The sequence below is a fragment of the Lampris incognitus genome, chromosome 2, assembly GCF_029633865.1.
Source record: "Lampris incognitus isolate fLamInc1 chromosome 2, fLamInc1.hap2, whole genome shotgun sequence".
Lineage (NCBI taxonomy): Eukaryota > Metazoa > Chordata > Actinopteri > Lampriformes > Lampridae > Lampris > Lampris incognitus.
The window spans coordinates 43,841,823-43,860,271 of NC_079212.1; the positions used below are offsets into that span (position 1 = coordinate 43,841,823).

Below are 18,449 nucleotides of genomic sequence, written 5' to 3' on the forward strand. Positions count from 1 at the left end.
ACCCGGGTCTCCCGCGCCCCGGGCGACAACCAGTTGACTAAAGGGTCCGACCCATTAGCCAACCGGCTAGCGAGTCTACTCATTCACGATCATTACACTAGCCCCCCCACCCCTCCTTCGGGATGCGTGTCCCCGCGCTTCAGCATACCATCTCCCTCACGCCTCTGGGCGCACGTGCTTCCGATGGCCTCACGGTCTCACCATCCCACTTTTGACACCAATGTAGCGAATTCAGGGGGCAGCCGGGACGCGAACCCGGATCCCTCGCACCACAGGCGACTACGTTAACCAGTTCACTAAAGGGTCCGACCCGTTAGCAACCGGCTAGCGAGTCTACTCATTCATGGTCGTTACAGTAGCTTCATCTTTACAGACAAAAGGCCGGACGCCACACTGAGATTTTAGCAAAGAGGTTGTCAGCAACACGTAGCGGGGCCAGATTTGAAGCACGGACTCTTCAGACCAGGTCCTGAACTAAAGAAGATTGGTCTCATCAGAGGGATCAAGCAGTGCTTCTGTCACGCTGGGCCCAGCCCGTAGTTTAAAACACCCATCAGCACCAAGATACTTCTAACAAACCACAGTCTGAGACACCGCTGTGGAAGCAGAACAGAAAGCTGAGCTGTGGAAAGGACTTCTCTCTCTTTGTTTTGTACATACTGGAGAAAGAGGGACAACGCAAAGAGCGACAACAGTGTAATATGACCAAACGAATCATTGACAAAGAAACAAAAAGTTATCCTCAAGCAACACATCTGTCTTTGAGTATGATTGAAAATCTTTTAAGAAAGTGTTATTTAACATGCATTTAATTTATTTCCTTATACACAGTCATATTTACAGGGTGGTTTAGAGCTGGAGCTGTGGTATTGAGGCCTTTGGGACATTGATAGCAGGGGATCTTGGGATATTCATAGCTTTCCTTCCCCCAGAAGAGCATAGGGGTCATATGGACGGACTTAACAGGGAAATAAAGGCTGGCTAAAAGGCACAAAAGATATGCTTTTTCACTCTTTGTGACATAGATCGATATCAGAGAAGGGTGAGTCAGCCAATCAGGACACAATGTTTATTGACCGACATGTTTCATCACTCATCTAAGTGACCCCTTCAGTCTCAACTGACTGCAGGTACCTCCATCCTTATTAAACAATACAGTGGCCTAACCACCGAAACCAACGATCGGTTTCATATGCAAGTATGGGCGTGGCCATTAGCTAGGGTTTGAACGGGGAGTCAAAGAGGCCATCCATTAGGCCGGGAGCCAGGACCAGCCCTCAGGATGTTTTCTGCTACCTTTTTTTCACGATTATTTCTTGTTAGCCTATACCTTGGGCCATCACAAGTTGATAACGAACACCCCCAACTTGGCCCCGTTTGACCTCAGGGGGCCAAAAACCCAATTTCTGGGACAAATTCCTGGCGAAATTATGTACAAGTCATACAAGTATGACATTTGGCAGAGAGTATCCTGATACATAGGGGGAAGCAGGAAGAATTCACACTGGATGAAGAAGTGGACTATTTCTCACTTTGAAAAGCCTCGACTCGATCAGATCTGTGCCGCAAGGAGTTTAAATTACAGTTTCCTTTGCAGTAAAACCCAGTCCATTCCTAGGATGCCGGGAGAGTCTGTCTCAGACACTGCTCATTTAAATCGTGCAAAGTAAAAGTAATGTCACCGTGTCCCTCCTAACAAATGTCAGCTGCACCGCTGCTCGTGTTGTTCCTTATTAGAACTCATATTACTGCTGCAGAACGGGGGGGGACTGGGAGATTGTCTGCCAGCGCACTAACGCAACAGAAGTCGACAGTTTTTGAGCCATCAAAAGGTCCCTGATAGACGTTCTTATTCTGAGACCAATGATAAATTCCTGTTGTTGTTTTGTCCCTTTGTGTCCGTCATGAATTTATTTGGAATACAATTTTTGTTTAACCTTTGGATGGACCAAGATTGTGCGCCTTGTCCCGGTCTACTCTTTGAAAACGCAAAGAAGGAGTCATAAGGCTAAAGCAGCAGATAGAGAACCAATAGAATAATAATAAGACTTTACCCCGGGATGGATTTAAATGATGTCATGGGGAATTACTGTGCAAGATGAAGTTGGAGTTTATTAGGAGAACTCTGAAAAAAGGACAGTATTTTTCACAGGTACTGTACACTTAAATATGTACCCCCCACTCCGCTACAAAAGGTGTTGTTACGTTGCTCTTTCTTTTCGAGTGTGTATCAAATGCAGAATATAAGGCAGTGGAGGAGATGTGAGAGAGAAAGCAGGACTGTGGTTATTTACAGTATTTAAAATACACGGGGGAGGGGGGCGGTGAAACAGAGCTATTACAGGACTGGAGTACTTTGGGTGATGCTTTGGGTGGAACCAAAGTGGAGACGGTGGAGCTGCCCCGATCTGCATGTTTAGCCCCCTAGGGGACACCTGTGAACCCAGGCTTTGTTGACAATGAGCAGTCTAACCCAGACCCGTGCACAGAGCATGAAGCGGATCCATTTCCGGCGCAGTGCAAGCCCAGGTGCAACCCCACCACCCTCCACCCCCACCCCCATCCCCACCGTGCATCCCGCTCAGTCGACATTTCTACGGTGCAGGCCTGCACTGTGCGGAATAATGGCCTTTCATGCAGTGACACATACATCATATAAGAGTTACGCAATCCTTGTGTGATCTATAGCCCTGCTCTAACCGCCTAGAGCCCACAGCTGGGCTCGTCGGGGCAGTTATTCGGGCTGTAGTTACTGTCCACATCCCTCTTCTTCAGCTCTCTGCCGGCCTGGTGCTGCTGGCTGCTGGGAGTGTGGCCGTGGTGGGCTTGCGACGAAGCCCGCTTGCCGTGTTCCTGGTGGTGCCCGTGGCTCTGCAGGTGGCCGCTCCCGTGACCCCTTAGGTCGCTGGCGCCACCGTGCGGTTCGGCGTCGTTCCTGCCGCTGAACCCACCGCCCCCGACTTCTCTTTTGGTGGTGTCCTCCGAGGCGTCGAAGTTGCCGTTGCTGCTGCGGCGCGAGGCCTGGCTGTTGCGGTGACCGTTGCCAGCGCCGCTCTCTGGCACCACCTGCAGGTAGGCTCTGACGCGGTGGTGGCGGGCGCCCGCGTCATCGCTGAAGTCGATGACGCGGCACTCGTAGGTCCCCTCGTCGGACAGCTTGACGGCGGAGAGGCGGAGCTTATGGGAGATGTTGCTCCCGGCGACCTTCACCACCTGGCAGAGACGGAGAGGAGAGTGCTCAGTAATTTCATTAAGGGGGGGAAGTGATCAGCTGCCAAGAGGCAGCGTGAGAGCGGCCATGTCATTACATGCACTGTTACGCCCAACAAGAAAACCTACAGGATCTCATGTTGGTCTCCATGTATGTCTCTTACGCCCCCCCCTCCCTCCTCCTCCATTCTAGCCTCCTTATTGCCTGCCCTGTCTGTACGTTTGGCTGTCTTTGTGTCGGCCATCTCGTCCTCGCCTCGCCCCTCACTCACTGTATGTGTGACTGGGAGCCTTATGATGGAGCACTCGTAGCACTGCAGCAGATGCATGATAATGAAACATTTAGAGAGGAGTCTCTATCCTCTCTCTTCTCAAACACACACACACTCACATACACACACACACACACACACACACACACACACACACACACACACACACACACACACAGTGGTTCAGACAGGCTCTTAGGACCCGAGAGACGAAGAGATACTCGGTCAATAAAGCTGTCTGGCAAAGAAAAAGGTTGAGCGGGGATGAGAGTGAAAGCACACGCACACACACACGCACACACACACACACACACACACACACACACACACACACACATATGAACACACAGCTGCACACCAGCATCCTCACACCCACTTGCTTTTATACCTACGACCCGTCCAGGGGAACAATAGTGCAGTGTTTATGTGCGTAAACCCGTTTTAAATCTGCATAAAATGCGAGTTAACAGCGACCCAGAGCATCTTTGCATGCACCGCCCGCCCCCGACACAGGAACCCGCAAACAAAAAAACCCCTAAAGGCAGAACAGGCTGGACCCACACGTGGTGTCATTTAGTGCTCGACAGTTCCTATATGTCGACCTACGGAGACAGTTGTGTGTCTCCTGTGTGTGTACGTGTGTGTGTGTCGGGGTGCGGGGTGGGTGGGTGGGTGGGTGGCGCTCTGCTCTCATCTTCAAGAGCTCATAGAGGGGCGGTGTTATGATGGCGGGGGTCTGGGGACGCCATTCGGTGTGAGGCATCGGTGTATAGAAATACTGGTTTGTTCCTCCCCCACTTTCCTCGCGTCACAACAAATAGGGACGACAACAGACATTGTCAGCGTTGACGTGTAAGGGGAGTGTGAGGGTGTGTTTATTTGGGGGGGGGTTCCCCACCTTTTTCTGCCCCAATTGTACCTGGCCAATCACCCCACTCTCTGAGCTGCTCCACCCCCCTCTGCCGATCCGGGGAGGGCTGCAGACTACCACGTGCCTCCTCCTCCGATACGTGTGGAGTCGCCAGCCGCTTCTTTTCACCTGACAATGAGGAGTTTCGCCAGGGGGACGTAGCACGTGGGAGGATCACGCTATTCCCCCCCAATTCCCCCTCACCCCGAACATGCGCCCTGACCGACCAGAGGAGGCGCTACTGCAGCGACCAGGACACATACCCACATCCGGCTTCCAATCCGCTGACACGACCAATAAGTGTGTCTGTAGGGACTCCCGACCAAGCCGGAGGTAACGTGGGGATTCGAACCGGCGATCCCCGTGTTGGCAGGCAGAGAGTGTGTTTTTTATGGCTGTGAGGGACAGTGCTCGTGTCTGAGTCATGGCTGTACATATATCTGCACGTGTGTAGGTGTGTGTGTCTGTTTGCTTGTGCATGCATGTACGTATGAGGACGACTGTGTGTGTCCTGGTGGCGCCTGTTTTACCTGTGTGTGTGGTGTGTGTGTGTGTGTGTGTGTGTGTGTGTGTGTGTGTGTGTGTGTGTGTGTGTGTGTGTGTGTGTGTGTGTGACGTGTACAGGGGAGACATATTAGTATCGAGCACATGCGCACATTTTATAACATATGTATTGGCCAACACCCAGCACGCAGAGGGGCAATAACCGTCTTAACTGCTGTGCAGCCTGCAGTGCAAGCCTCCACCCACGCAGGCACACGCCAACACCACCCGTGCGTACAAACTACAGCAGAAGCCTCTCATTACAGCTAGTCAGCAGCAGGGGACACCGTCGTGTGTGTGTGTGGTTGTATGTGTAGGTTTGTATGCGTGCAAACAAACTTTGAATGCATGACACAGAGTAAAGAGCACAGTTTCAGCTGGGGAGGAGCCTCTAGGTGTCCGCCATTACAGCCGGCGGTCCATTACTTAACCAGCTACCAGTGGGCTGGTATGTGGTGCGCATGTCGGAGCGTCTCAGAGAGCGGGCAGCCCGTCTTATAAAGGCGTGGATTCTCTTCGCTGGTTGGGCTGCTGCAGCACATTAATCCGGGCGGCCATGCACGGCCGTCTCAGCGGCAGTGACTCGTTCAGTTCTTCCTCTCTGTGTTGCTGCAGCGTTGGTTAAATTGCACAAAAGTTTGTGGAAAATTTAGTTTAGAAAAATGTTCCAAGTGTGGAGTTAGAAAACAACGAGACAGGAGACGTGAGAGTAGACGTAGTCGAGGTAGTTTACTAGCTCCAACTTAGCATGTCATACATTCGACAACGACACTGAACTGTGAACCGGAAGCGGAAGTGCATTATCTGACCCCTCGCCTCTTCCCTTAAAGGTACACCGTCCTCTTAGGTGAATATATAGATGTGGGTCACCACACAAGTTACTTTCGCAAAGCCGCTGCGAGGGAGACAGCGTGTTGTGGTGTTGTGGGGGGTTGCGTACTTTCCCCGTCATTTTCCCTGCAATATTCTTTTTTGGGGGGGGAGGGGGTTCCCCCCCTTTTCTCCTCAATTGTACCTGGCCAATCTGGCCGTTGTGGTGTATTGGATCGAGCTGGTATAACTGGTGGTTTTGTGACAGTTCGCCATGACTCAGAGCTTTCATTTCTTCTTTGAAGGCATGCTTTTGTGTCAACTTGACGAGCACAAGACTTGCCTTTCTTCTGTCTTCCACTTGTATGGGCTCTGCTGTTTTGTCAGATATGTTGAGCACTTCAGGATATTTGGTTAGGTAATCAACTAACAATAGGTATGACTGACCGTGTAGCTCGAAGATGTCAGCTCCGACTTTCATCCATGGCAGTTCTGGGACCTGATGCGGCATAAGTGGCTCAGCCTGCTGTTTGGGCTGTAGCTGCTGGCATTGCACGCACTTTTCCACCATTGCCTCTATATCTCGTGCCATGCCAGGCCAGTAGAGAGACTTTCTTGCTCTGGCTTTTGTGTGCTGCACTCCTTGGTGTGCAAGATGCAGCTTCTCCAAAATCGTGCTCCTGAAGCTCTGGGGTATGATGATTTTGTCTCCGACCAAGACAATGTCATCTTCCATGCTTATAATGTCCTTTACTGCCCAGTAGGCGTGTAGTTTTCTGTCCAAACTTTTCTTTTTCATGGGCCAGCCTTTCTTGTGTTTCTCACACACAGCTTGCAGCACGCTATCTGCTGCCGTTGCTTTCTTTAATTGGCTGAGTGTTTCTTCGCTCAAGGCATCTGTGGCATCCAAGGCATACACAACTCTCTCATCACAAGGGTTTTCATCACCTTCTCTGCTAGCTGTAGCGCGTGAGAGTGTGTCGGCAATGTACATGTGCTTGCCTGGTGTGTATGTTACACTCAGATCATACCTCTGCAGTTGTAAAAGCATACCTTGCAGCCGCGCAGGTGCTTTGCTCAGCGGCTTGCGCATGATGACCTACAGAGGCCTATGATCGGACTGGACAGTTACTGGTCTGCCGTAGACATACTGGTGGAATCTCTTAGCAGCAAACACTATAGCGAGCAACTCTTTCTCTATCTGTGCATACCTCTTTTCTGTGTCGGTGAGCGCTCATGAGGCATAGCACACTGGGCGGTCGTTCTGCATCAGACAGGCTCCCAGTCCATCCTTTGAGGAGTCTGCTTGTAGAGTGAGAGGCTGCTTGTGATCGTAGTATCTCAGCACAGGGGCTTGTGTGAGGATGGTCTTTAGTGCCTTTAGCGCTGAGCTGTGGTGCGGGCACCATTGCCACGCTACATCCTTCTTGAGCAGCTGTCTGAGGGGTGCCGTGAGTGAGGCTTCGTTTGGTATGTATTGCGCTAGGAATTTTGTCATTCCCAGCAGACGTTGGAGACTTTGTTTGTCTTCCGGGGTTGGCATGTCGACAATCGCTTTGATCTTTGTGTCGTCAGCTCTCTGTCCTGCTGCCGTGATGACGTGTCCCATGTACTTTACAGTATCAACTTTAAACTTTAAATTTCACATGTGCGGTCTTGGCTCTCTCCATTACTTTCTGCAGGATTTCATCGTGTTCCCGCTCTGATGACGCTGTGATGATCATGTCGTCTGCTATAATGTACACACCTGGGATATCGCCGAAGGTCTCACAGTTCTTTTGTTGAAACACTTCGCTGGCCGATTTGATCCCGAATGGGAGTCTGAGGGAGCGGAACCGGCCCCACGGCGTGTTGAAGGTGCATAGCTTAGACGACGGCTCATCTAGCTTGATCTGCCAGTATCCATCCTTTTCATCTAGGATGGAGAAGATGGATTTTCCTGTTAGCCTGCTGCGCACGTCTTCCGGTGTAGGAATGGAGTAGTGTTGATGCTTGACTGCCTCATTCAGGTTGCAAGGATCCAAACATACCCTTAGCGCACCATTTTTTTTCTTTGTGGCAACAAGACTGTTCACCCATTCTGTAGGTTCATTGACAGGAGTTATGACTTTCCTGTTCTGCAAGTCTGTGAGTGTCTCTCTTAGTGAGTCCATGATGGAGAGGGGTACGTTCCTGCACGCGTGAATCACAGGCGTGACGCTGGGGTCAATGTGTATGTGATGAACTCCAGGAAATTCGCCTAATCCTGTGAAGACCTCCGCACACCTCTGCAGCAGCTCCTCTTTGGTGGCCGGAGGTTTTGCTGGTTGTGGGGACTCCACTGCAAGCGCCTCGACTCTTCTCATCAGCTGCAGCTCTTCACACGCATCTCCACCCAGGATTGGCTTGTCAGCTTGGCTAGACACATGGAAGTCCAATATAGCCGTATGCTTAGATGTGCGGCAATCTAGAGATGCAACACCATCTGAGGGTAGTCGTGCACCACCAAAAGCAATCAGCACAGTCTTTGTGGGCCGTAACTGAACGGGACCTGGTAGCTGCCGGAATACGTGCATAGGAAGCACATTTGCATCGGCGCCTGTGTCCAACTTGAAGTTAATTGCTACGCCTCTGACCTTGGCTGTTTCACGCCATACAGTGCCTTTAGCTTGGTGGGCTGCTTTGTTTTTGTATTTTCCAATCATGCCTATATATAAGGAATCAATTTCACTTTCTAGATTATGCACTGTCTTTGTCTTGTAGTTGCCGCTTTTTTCAGTGCTTGATTTACACACCTTGGAAAAATTATTGTTCTTACCACATTTGTGGCACACTGCACCATAAACTGGGCATTGACGGGGCTCATGTTTATTTCCACACTTGTGGCAGAGAGTTGTTGCTACATGCCTCTTGCTGCTCGTTTTGTTCTTGTTCCAGCTGCCCGTACGCGTTTGCCCTGTTGCTTTCTTCAATGCCTCCACTGAGGCGTCCTGGACAACATGTGACGTCTGCATCGCTTGTATTTGTGACTTAGCGAGCTCGGCTGATCTACATATCTCTACGGCCTTGCGCAAATTAAGCTCATTATCACGTAACAGTCTTTCTTTCAAATGGGCATCATTTATGCTGAACACTAATTTATCCCTTATCATGTCATCTTCATGTCTGCCAAACTCACAGTCTTTGCTCTTCTGGCGCAGCTCTGTGATGAATCTGTCCACCGATATTCCTGCTGACATCGTGTGCGACCAGAATTGATGGCGTTCGAACACGACGTTCTTCCGAGGGCTGCAGTAGTCCTTGAAGGCTTTCAGAACGTCCTCCATCGATTCGTCGTCTCCTTCTGGGATGACGGTGAGTGTGTTATACACTTCTAGCGCCTCCTCGCCGATGGTGTGAAGCAGAATGGCTATTTTAACCGTCTCTTCCTTATCCAACGCACCTGAAGCGGTCATGTACAGCTGGAAACGCTGCTCCCATCTTCTCCAGTTTTCTGCGACATTCCCGGTAAGTATCAGCGGTGGTGGCGGCTTGAACTGTTCAATATTTGTGCGCAGGCTAGCACGTGTTAGCTAGCTGCCTCGGCTACCAGCGAACTCGTTGAAGTACCGCCCTCGAATTATACCTTAACTCCGTCTTCTGACACCATGTTGTGGCTTCTCTTATGTACACTATTGTAGTGTTACTATTCGTGGGTTACTAACTTAGTCACTAATATATATATAAGTACACGGAGACGAGGATGCGGCACGAGTCTGATCTTTACTGACGGAGACATCACACACTACTAGGCTCGACCAGTGTATTACAGAACTCAGTAGTGGTGACAGTCCAACACAATCGAGCACCGAGTGCTCGATCCAATACACCACAGCCGTCCTGGTCGCTGCTCCACCCCCTCTGCCGATCCGAGGGTGGGTGGGGTGGGATGGGGGCGCTGCAGACTACCACATGCCTCCTCCCGTACACGTGGAGTCGCCAGCCGCTTCTTTTCCCCTGACAGTGAGGAGTTTCGCCAGGGGGACGTAGCGCGTGGGAGGAGCACACTATTCCTCCCAGCCCCCCCCCCCCCGAACAGGTGCCCTGACCGACCAGAGGAGGCGCTAGTCCGGCTTCCCACCCGCAGAAACGGCCAATTGTTTCTGTAGGGACGCCCGACCAAGCCGGAGGTAACGCGGGGATTCGAACCGGCGATCCCCGTGTTGGTAGGCAACGGGATAGACCGCCACGCCACCCGGAGGCAGTGGGATTTAAGAAAGTCGCAGTTAATAAGTGATGTGCTGCTCGAGGGGGGTTCATGCTGCAAATTCCCCACTCTTGTCCCAAGTCGGGCTTTTAAAACACAGAATTAATTTGCTGCAAATGGAAAAGAAGTAGGCGAAAGTAATACTCATAAAAGGAAAGAAAAGTGCTAAAAATCATGATTTCAGTAGACGTAGAGAGTCCCTCAGCTGACTATGAGCCCTTATCTGCTCCCAGCCTCTGAGCGCACAAAGAGGAGTGTAATGTGTCGAGGTAATTGGATATAGATGGGCACAGCACCGGTTTGCTTTCAAGCAGCCCTCACCTTGCGCGGTAAAACATTTCATATCTTGTATTAGTTTTATTTCAGTTGGTGAAGTGCTCCAGAGCCGAGAGGCCTTTATGGCAAAAGCTCCCGGCCTGAATGTGGTGCAGCGATGCTCCCGGTGATGCCACTGCTGCCCTGTGTACTGATGCTTCTGCACAAGACCTGTGGCGCTACACTCTTTACAAGATATTTAAAACCACTTTGTGATAAGAAACTGAACAGAGCTCTCGGAGCCAAGCAGATCATAGTTTTTTCCTGCGTGCAACAGTGACGCCATTGCACAGCTTTATGTTAATTAGTGTCAATGGTTAAGTGGTTGTAGAGAAATGTGATGTATTTGATTGATTGATTGATTGAGCCCATGTTGTGATACAATATGAAAAGTGAGGAAAATAAAACATAGTGTGCGTAAAAAACTGGGTCAGGTCCTCCAGGTAGTGTAGCGGTCTATTACGTTGCCTAGCAACATGGGGATCGCCGGTTCGAATCCCCGTGTTACCTCTGACTTGCTCAGGCGTCCCTACAGACACAATTGGCCGTGTCTGCGGGTGGGAAGCCGGATGTGGGTTTGTGTCCTGGTCACTGCACTAGTGCCTCCTCTGGTCGGTCAGGGCACCTGTTCAGGGGGGAGGGGGAACTGGGGGGAATAGCGTGATCCTCCCGTGCGCTACGTCCCCCTCACTGTCAGGTGAAAAGAAGCAGATGGTGACTCCACATGTATGGGAGGAGGCATGTGGTAGTCTGCAGCCCTCCCCGGATCGGCAGAGAGGTTGGCGCAATGACCGGAATGACTCGGAAGAGTGGGGTAATTGGCCGGATACAATTAGGGAGAAAAGGGGGGGCGGGACTGGGCCAGCTGGGCGGGTGTATAGGGCCTAATTGCTTTAAAACCATTAAGGTTGGTCTTCACTGTTTTGGAGATTTTCTTTACATGCTTATCAGATTTGAATTGTGGGTCTAGTGTTATACCTGGAAATTCAAAGCCCCTCGCCGTCTCTGTTTTGTCATTTTGTATGTGAACTTCAACTTTTTCAGATGTAACCTGCTTTCTAATACAGAAACATATTGAAAACACAGTTTCCCCCTCAGATTTGATGAAGTGATGGGTCTATTGGAGCCATTCGTAGACATCCCTCATGTACACAGTAAGGACCTCGGCTGCCCTACTGGGTGACGTAGACGAGGCATATAAATATGTGTTTTCAAATGAAAGACAACAAGTGCAACAAAATGTTCCTCTTTGGGAATTTGGTGTAAGCTCACAATTGACACCCATGTATCGCACAAGGGCTAACATCAGCCACATCTGGGCTAGCTGCACATTTACAGGAGCAGCCAGTGTTGAAATCAGCTGGAGACCACGAAGTGATACAAGCTGGATGGATCTATGTGTAGAGTATAGGCGTATAAAACCCCCTTTTCCAGCTATTTGGGAGGTCTAGGAGCATTCAGATTATAGTAATAATAACAAAACAAGAAGAACAAGAAGAACAACAAGAACAAGAAAAATAGGAACAAGAAGTACAAGAACAACAAGAAGAAGAAGAGCAAGAGTAAAAAGAGAAGAAGAAGAAGAAGCAGAAGAAGAAGTAGAAGAAAAGAAGAAGAAAGTGTACACCGTGCGTGTCTGTCCATCCTGCAAGAGGGATCCTTCCTCTGTTGCTCTTCCCGAGGTTTCTCCCACCAATTTATTTATTTAGTTTTTGCTGATAAGGTTTCTCATGGGGTTTTCCTCATCAGAGTCGAGGGTCTAAGGATAAGGGTTGTGGTATATTGCACTGATAAACTGTAAACCCCCCCTAGACCTCTTTGGACTACTGTGATTTCTGGGCTATACAAATAAACTTGAGTTGAATAATGTTTTTATAACACCTTTCCACAGCTCAAGGTCACTTAACAAGGCGAAATCAGCACTAGCATACCAATCAAGACATTACAACAAGACATTAAGGAGACATAAATCAAGGGGTGAACCCCATAGTTTAGGGGCAATGACCCTGGATGCCCTGCCACCCATAGTGTTAGGGTTTGCACCCAACCCCAAGAGCACAAACACAGAAGGCACAATATAGCGGGACCAACAGGCTAATTTATTGAAGAGAAAACTCAGGAAGTCCACTCTCACCAGGAAACGCGAAGTCCACCTTTAAGCCGGGAACCGTGGAGTCGCCCTTTAATCCGGGAACAGTGGAGTCGGCCCTTAATCCAGGCAGGAGGGGGGGGGGGGTAAACAGGAGGATACCAAAGGAGAACGGAAAATCACAGCAACGCTGGAGTGAAGAAATCCTCTTCGTAAACGGAAAGCAGCGCACAGGGGAAGGGGAGCAACGAGGAAGGTCCAACAGAGAAATCTCCAGGGAAGATCCAGGTAAGTAAACAAACTTCGATGAGCAGGACAAGCACAAGTACTCTCCCAGGGAACGGCACGAACTGGCAACAAGCTGAGAGTGACACAGCCAGATATAGGGAGGTGATTGCCAACAGGTGAGTGGAGGGGTAACGAGGAAACAGGCATCAGGTGGAGTTGGCAGAGCTCCGGGTACGCTTACACTGCAGAGCGGGTGTGGAGCGGGGAGACGTTGAGCCTTGGCCAAGGTTACACTGCAGAGCGGGTGTGGAGCGGCGAGACGTAACAGTACCCCCCCCCCTCTACGGGAGCCACCTGGCGACTGACCTGGCGCCCCCGGTAGAAGTCGGCGAGGAGAGAGGGATCCATAATGAGCTTCCGCGAAATCCAACTGCGCTCCTCAGGTCCATAACCTGCCCAGTCCGCGAGATACTGGAACCCGCGGCCGCAGCGCCGGACTTTAAGCAGCCGGAGGACCTTCCATTGAGGATGACCATCTACAAATTCCGGAGGCGGAGGCTCAGGAACCGGGGGCATAAGAGGACTGCTGGAGACGGGCTTAACTCGAGAGACGTGGAAGACAGGATGAATGTGCATGGAGGAAGGCAGCTTCAGCCGAACAGCTGCCGGGCTCAGGACTTTCTGGACTTCAAAAGGACCAATGAAGCGGGGCGAGAGTTTCTTGTCGGTTGTCTGGAGGGGAACGTCCTTCGTGGACAGCCAGACCCTCTGTCCCTTCTTGTACTCCGGCGCAGGGGTACGTCGCCGGTCAGCCCCTCTGCGAGCGCGCTCCCCAGCCTTGAGCAGTGCTGTCCGGATGGTCCTCCAGACACGCTGACAGCGTCGCAAGTGGAGCTGTACGGAGGGAACGGCCACTTCATCCTGCTGTGGGTCGAACAGGGCAGGTTGATACCCCAGGGATGCCTCGAATGGAGAAAGTCCAGATGCAGAGCTGACCAGGGAATTGGTGGCGTACTCTACCCACGGTAGGTAGTCACTCCAGGTGGAGGGCTTGCTGTTACATACACAACGCTACGCTGTCTCCATGCTCTGGTTTGCCCTCTCGGTCTGACCATTTGTTTGGGGGTGGTAGCCCGAAGACAGACTTACTGTGGCTCCGATGCCTTTACAAAATGCACGCCACACTTGTGAGGTGAACTGAGGACCTCTATCGGAGACTACATCTGATGGCAGGCCATGAAGCCGGAAGACATGTTGCATCAAGAGGTCCGCGGTCTCAGCAGCCGAAGGAAGTTTGGGAAGGGCTATCAGATGGACGCCCTTGCTGAAACGGTCTATGACGGTGAGAAACTGTTTCCCCGAGAAGGTGGTAGTCCGGAAACGAAATCCAAAGCCACGTGAGACCAGGGGCGGCTAGGAATAGGGAGTGGCTGCAACAGACCAGATGGCGCCTGGTGAGAGGCCTTGCTGCGGGCGCAAACAGTGCAGGGCGCTACAAAGCTCTTGACATCCTCCCGCATAGTTGGCCACCAGAAGCGCCGAGCGATGAACGACTGGGTACGACTAACTCCTGGGTGACAGGAGAAACGACTGCTATGACCCCACTGAAGAACTCGAGACCGAACAGCATCTGGGACGAAGAGGCGACGGGGTGGCACGTTACTCGGAGCGGGTTGAGCACGTTGGGCAGTGCGAACAGCCGACTCAAGACCAAAAGTGACCACACCGACCACTCTAGCCGCAGGGAGGATGGGTTCAGGCTCTTCAAACGCGCCTTCCTTCGGGTGTAGCCGAGACAGGATGTCAGCCTTTACGTTGCGTGTCCCAGGACGGTAAGTCAGAACATAGTTGAAACGACTAAGGAAGCCAGCCCACCGAGCCTGACGACTGTTGAGACGTTTGGCTGCCCTCAGGTGAGTCAAGTTCTTGTGGTCCGTCCAGATGAGAAACGGGTGCTCAGCGCCCTCGAGCCAGTGGCGCCATTCCTCCAGAGCAGCCACTACAGCCAGTACCTCCCGGTTTCCAACGTCATAATTCTGCTCGGCCGGCAGAAATCGGCGGGAGAAAAAGGCGCAAGGATGGAGTTTCTGGTCCTCAGCCGACCGCTGGGAGAGCACCCCCCCTACGCCTGAATCCGAGGCATCAACCTCTACCACGAATTGTCTCTTGGGGTCAGGATGGAGCAGCACTGGGGCCGAGGTGAACCTTGTCTTGAGGACTTGGAAAGCAGAGCTGGCAGCAGGAGACCAGATGAAGGGTTTGGCTGGGGAGGTCAACGCAGTAAGCGGTTCTGCCAGCTGGCTGTAGTTGCGAATGAATCTCCGGTAGAAATTTGCGAACCCTAGAAAACTCTGCAGCTCCTTACGGTTGGTAGGTTCCGGCCAGTCCACCACTGTCTGGACCTTGCGGGGATCTGCTCTGGTCCGTCCCTTCTCTACGATGAATCCCAAGTAATCCACAGAGGGGGAGTGAAACAGGCACTTCTCCGCCTTGACGTAGAGTTGGTTCTGGAGGAGGCGCTCCAGTACCCTGCGAACATGCTGGACGTGTTCCTCAAGAGACTGGGAGAAAATGAGGATGTCGTCCAGGTAAACGACGACAAACACATCCAACATGTCACGGAGTACGTCGTTCATAAACGCCTGAAACACTGCTGGTGCGTTTGTGAGTCCGAACGGCATCACCAAGTACTCATAGTGGCCTCGGGGTGTTTTGAAGGCGGTCTTCCACTCATCGCCCTCCCTGATTCGCACGAGGTGGTAAGCGCTCCTCAGGTCTAGCTTGGTGAAGATGGTCGCCTGTGAGAGAGGCTCAAAAGTCGAACTCATAAGTGGAAGCGGGTACTTGTTCTTAATGGTGATTGCGTTCAGTTGCCGGTAGTCAATACAAGGTCGAAGTCCCCCGTCCTTCTTCTTCACAAAAAAGAACCCTGCAGCAACAGAGGAAGACGAGGGCTTGATGAGACCTGCAGCAAGGGACTCGGTGATGTACTCATCCATGGCCGCCTTCTCAGGGAGTGACAAGTTGTAGAGGCGGCTACTGGGAAGAGTAGCCCCAGGACGGAGATCAATGGCGCAATCATACGGGCGGTGAGGCGGGAGTGACTTAGCACGGGTCTTGCTAAATACCTCACCAAGGTCATGATACACAGGGGGCACGGAGGAGAGATCAGGAGGCAGGGGAGTAGGCGAGCTCAAAGGCGTAGCACTAGGAGCTGCACGAAGGCATTGGGCATGGCAAGTAGAGCCCCATCCAAGGACTGTGCCTGTGGACCAAGAGATGTGGGGTTCATGGTGTCTGAGCCAGGGGCGTCCCAAGATAACTGGATTAAGCGGGGAACGTATGATGTAAAATTGCATTGTCTCTGTGTGGTTACCTGCAACGGTGAGAGTAACGGGGACGGTCCGCTGTGTGATACAGGCTAATCTCCGGTCATCCAAGGCAAACGCATCAATGGGGGTCCCAAGAGACTCAAGGGGAATGTCTGCCTGCGAGGCAAAGTCAAGGTCCATAAAACTATCATCTGCTCCGGAATCAATCAGGGCTCCAAGGGAAAGTCTCTGGCCCGCCCAGACTAAAGCAATAGGAACAAGATGGCCGCGAGATTCGGACCCACGGGAGAAGGAAAGGCGGCTTACTAGGATCTCCCTTGGTCCTGGTAAGCCTAATCTTTTGGCCGTGAGGGACAGTCGCGGAGTCGGTGCCCCTTAAGACCACAGTACAGGCAAAGACCTGCCTTGAATCGGCTCTCCCGTTCAGCAGGAGTAAGTCTAGCACGTCCTACCTCCATCCGCTCTTCTACATCCCCAGGTGGCGTTGTCGCGAAAGAGTCAGAGGAGGGATTGGCCGGGGAAACGGGAACAGCGGTTCGGTCTGACGCAGAGGTAGTTCTGGGATTGAAGGAAATTCCACGCAAGGCCTTCTCACGCTTTCTCTCCCGGATACGTCCATCAATGCGGATAGCGAGAGCAATGAGGTCATCCAGAGATGAGGGTTCTTCTCGGGTAGCAAGTTGATCCTTCACCGCCTCGCTCAATCCTCTACGAAAAGTGGCACGCAGGGCCTGGTCATTCCATCCGCTCTCAGCGGCAGCCAGGCGGAAGTCGACGGAGTAATCTGTGACGCTGGCGCCGCCCTGCTGGATGTTATTCAGTCGTGAATCAGAATCCCGACCGCTTACCGGATGGTGGAAAACCTTACGTAGCTCTGCGACAAAGTCTCTATAAGAGTTACAGTAGCTGGCCCCCATGGACCAAGAAGACGTAGCCCACTGCGCTGCTCGACCACTGAGCAGGTTGGTCACGTAAGCGATCTTAACAGCATCACTGGAGAACACTGTGGGCTGGTGTGTGAAAACAAGCTCACACTGCATAATGAAGGTAGAGCAAGTTTCAAAGTTACCGTCAAATGGGCGTGGACTGGTAATGATGGGTCCACGGGGTAAATAAACAGGAACCGGAGGATCTACTGGAGCGGCGGCCACAGGGGGCGCACTTGCTGGCGGTACAGGCTGGTTCAGCTGCTGGTTGGCAAGAGCTGCTGAAATGGTCTGCAGTTGTTGCATGATCTCTGCCTGCTGACTCGCCATCGCCACCTGCTGGACAGCTAAAGCTTCCACAGAAGCTTGCAGGGGTTGAACTTGAGACTGGAGACCCTGCACAGCAACCGAAGCCTCTTGTAATTGCTGGGAATGGGCGTTGGTAATCTGAATTTGTTTTACTAGGGCTGCTTGCACCGGATTGGCTGTGGGTGTGCCGTCTGTGCTGGCTGGGGTCGTCATGGCCAGTTCGTACTGTTAGGGTTTGCACCCGACCCCAAGAGCACAAACACAGAAGGCACAATATAGCGGGACCAACAGGCTAATTTATTGAAGAGAAAACTCAGGAAGTCAACTCTCACCAGGAAACGCGAAGTCCACCTTTAAACCGGGAACCGTGGAGTCGCCCTTTAATCCGGGAACAGTGGAGTCGGCCCTTAATCCAGGCAGGAGGGGGGGGGGGTAAACAGGAGGATACCAAAGGAGAACGGAAAATCACAGCAACGCTGGAGTGAAGAAATCCTCTTCGTAAACGGAAAGCAGCGCACAGGGGAAGGGGAGCAACGAGGAAGGTCCAACAGAGAAATCTCCAGGGAAGATCCAGGTAAGTAAACAAACTTCGATGAGCAGGACAAGCACAAGTACTCTCCCAGGGAACGGCACGAACTGGCAACAAGCTGAGAGTGACACAGCCAGATATAGGGAGGTGATTGCCAACAGGTGAGTGGAGGGGTAACGAGGAAACAGGCATCAGGTGGAGTTGGCAGAGCTCCGGGTACGCTTACACTGCAGAGCGGGTGTGGAGCGGGGAGACGTTGAGCCTTGGCCAAGGTTACACTGCAGAGCGGGTGTGGAGCGGCGAGACGTAACACATAGGAGCCATTCTGAATCACGGCATGGAGCGTGGACCGGTACTGGAGGAGCTAAGTGAAAGGGAAGGAGCGTATGGATGGAGAACATCAGACATATTGCAGGGCGAGACCATGGAGGGGCTCTGTAGGCCAGGAGAAGAGTTTTGAATACACTTCATGCATTTGTGATGTGTATGTATATAAACTTAGCACAAAAAGTAAGGAAATGTGTGTTTGGTAGATCATTTCTTTGTTGTAACAACACTTCTTGGCAATAAATCTTATATCAGGCAGCTGGTTGTCAGCACCTGGGGTACCAGAAGCTCAACACAAGAGTCAAAAGCAACAGCAAAACAAGCTGTTTGGCATTGGCAGAGAAGATTTGCAAATTTTTCATGGACGCAGCCCACATACTCAGCTCTGCTGCTCATCCCACAAATGCATCTTCCTTACAAATGT

At 51.7% G+C, this 18,449-nt stretch overlaps 1 protein-coding gene across 1 annotated transcript in view; it reads right to left on the bottom strand.

Annotated features, from left to right (window-relative positions):
- Window positions 1-2,570: 2,570 nt before the first annotated feature.
- The window catches only part of LOC130106957 (V-set and transmembrane domain-containing protein 2-like protein), an 80,475-nt gene continuing 64,596 nt past the window's right edge, over window positions 2,571-18,449 (bottom strand). Inside the window, exon 4 of the mRNA XM_056273325.1 lies at window positions 2,571-3,213. Coding sequence (XP_056129300.1) covers window positions 2,704-3,213 — 510 coding nt within the window. The 3' untranslated portion in view covers window positions 2,571-2,703. The remainder of the gene's footprint in view (window positions 3,214-18,449) is intronic.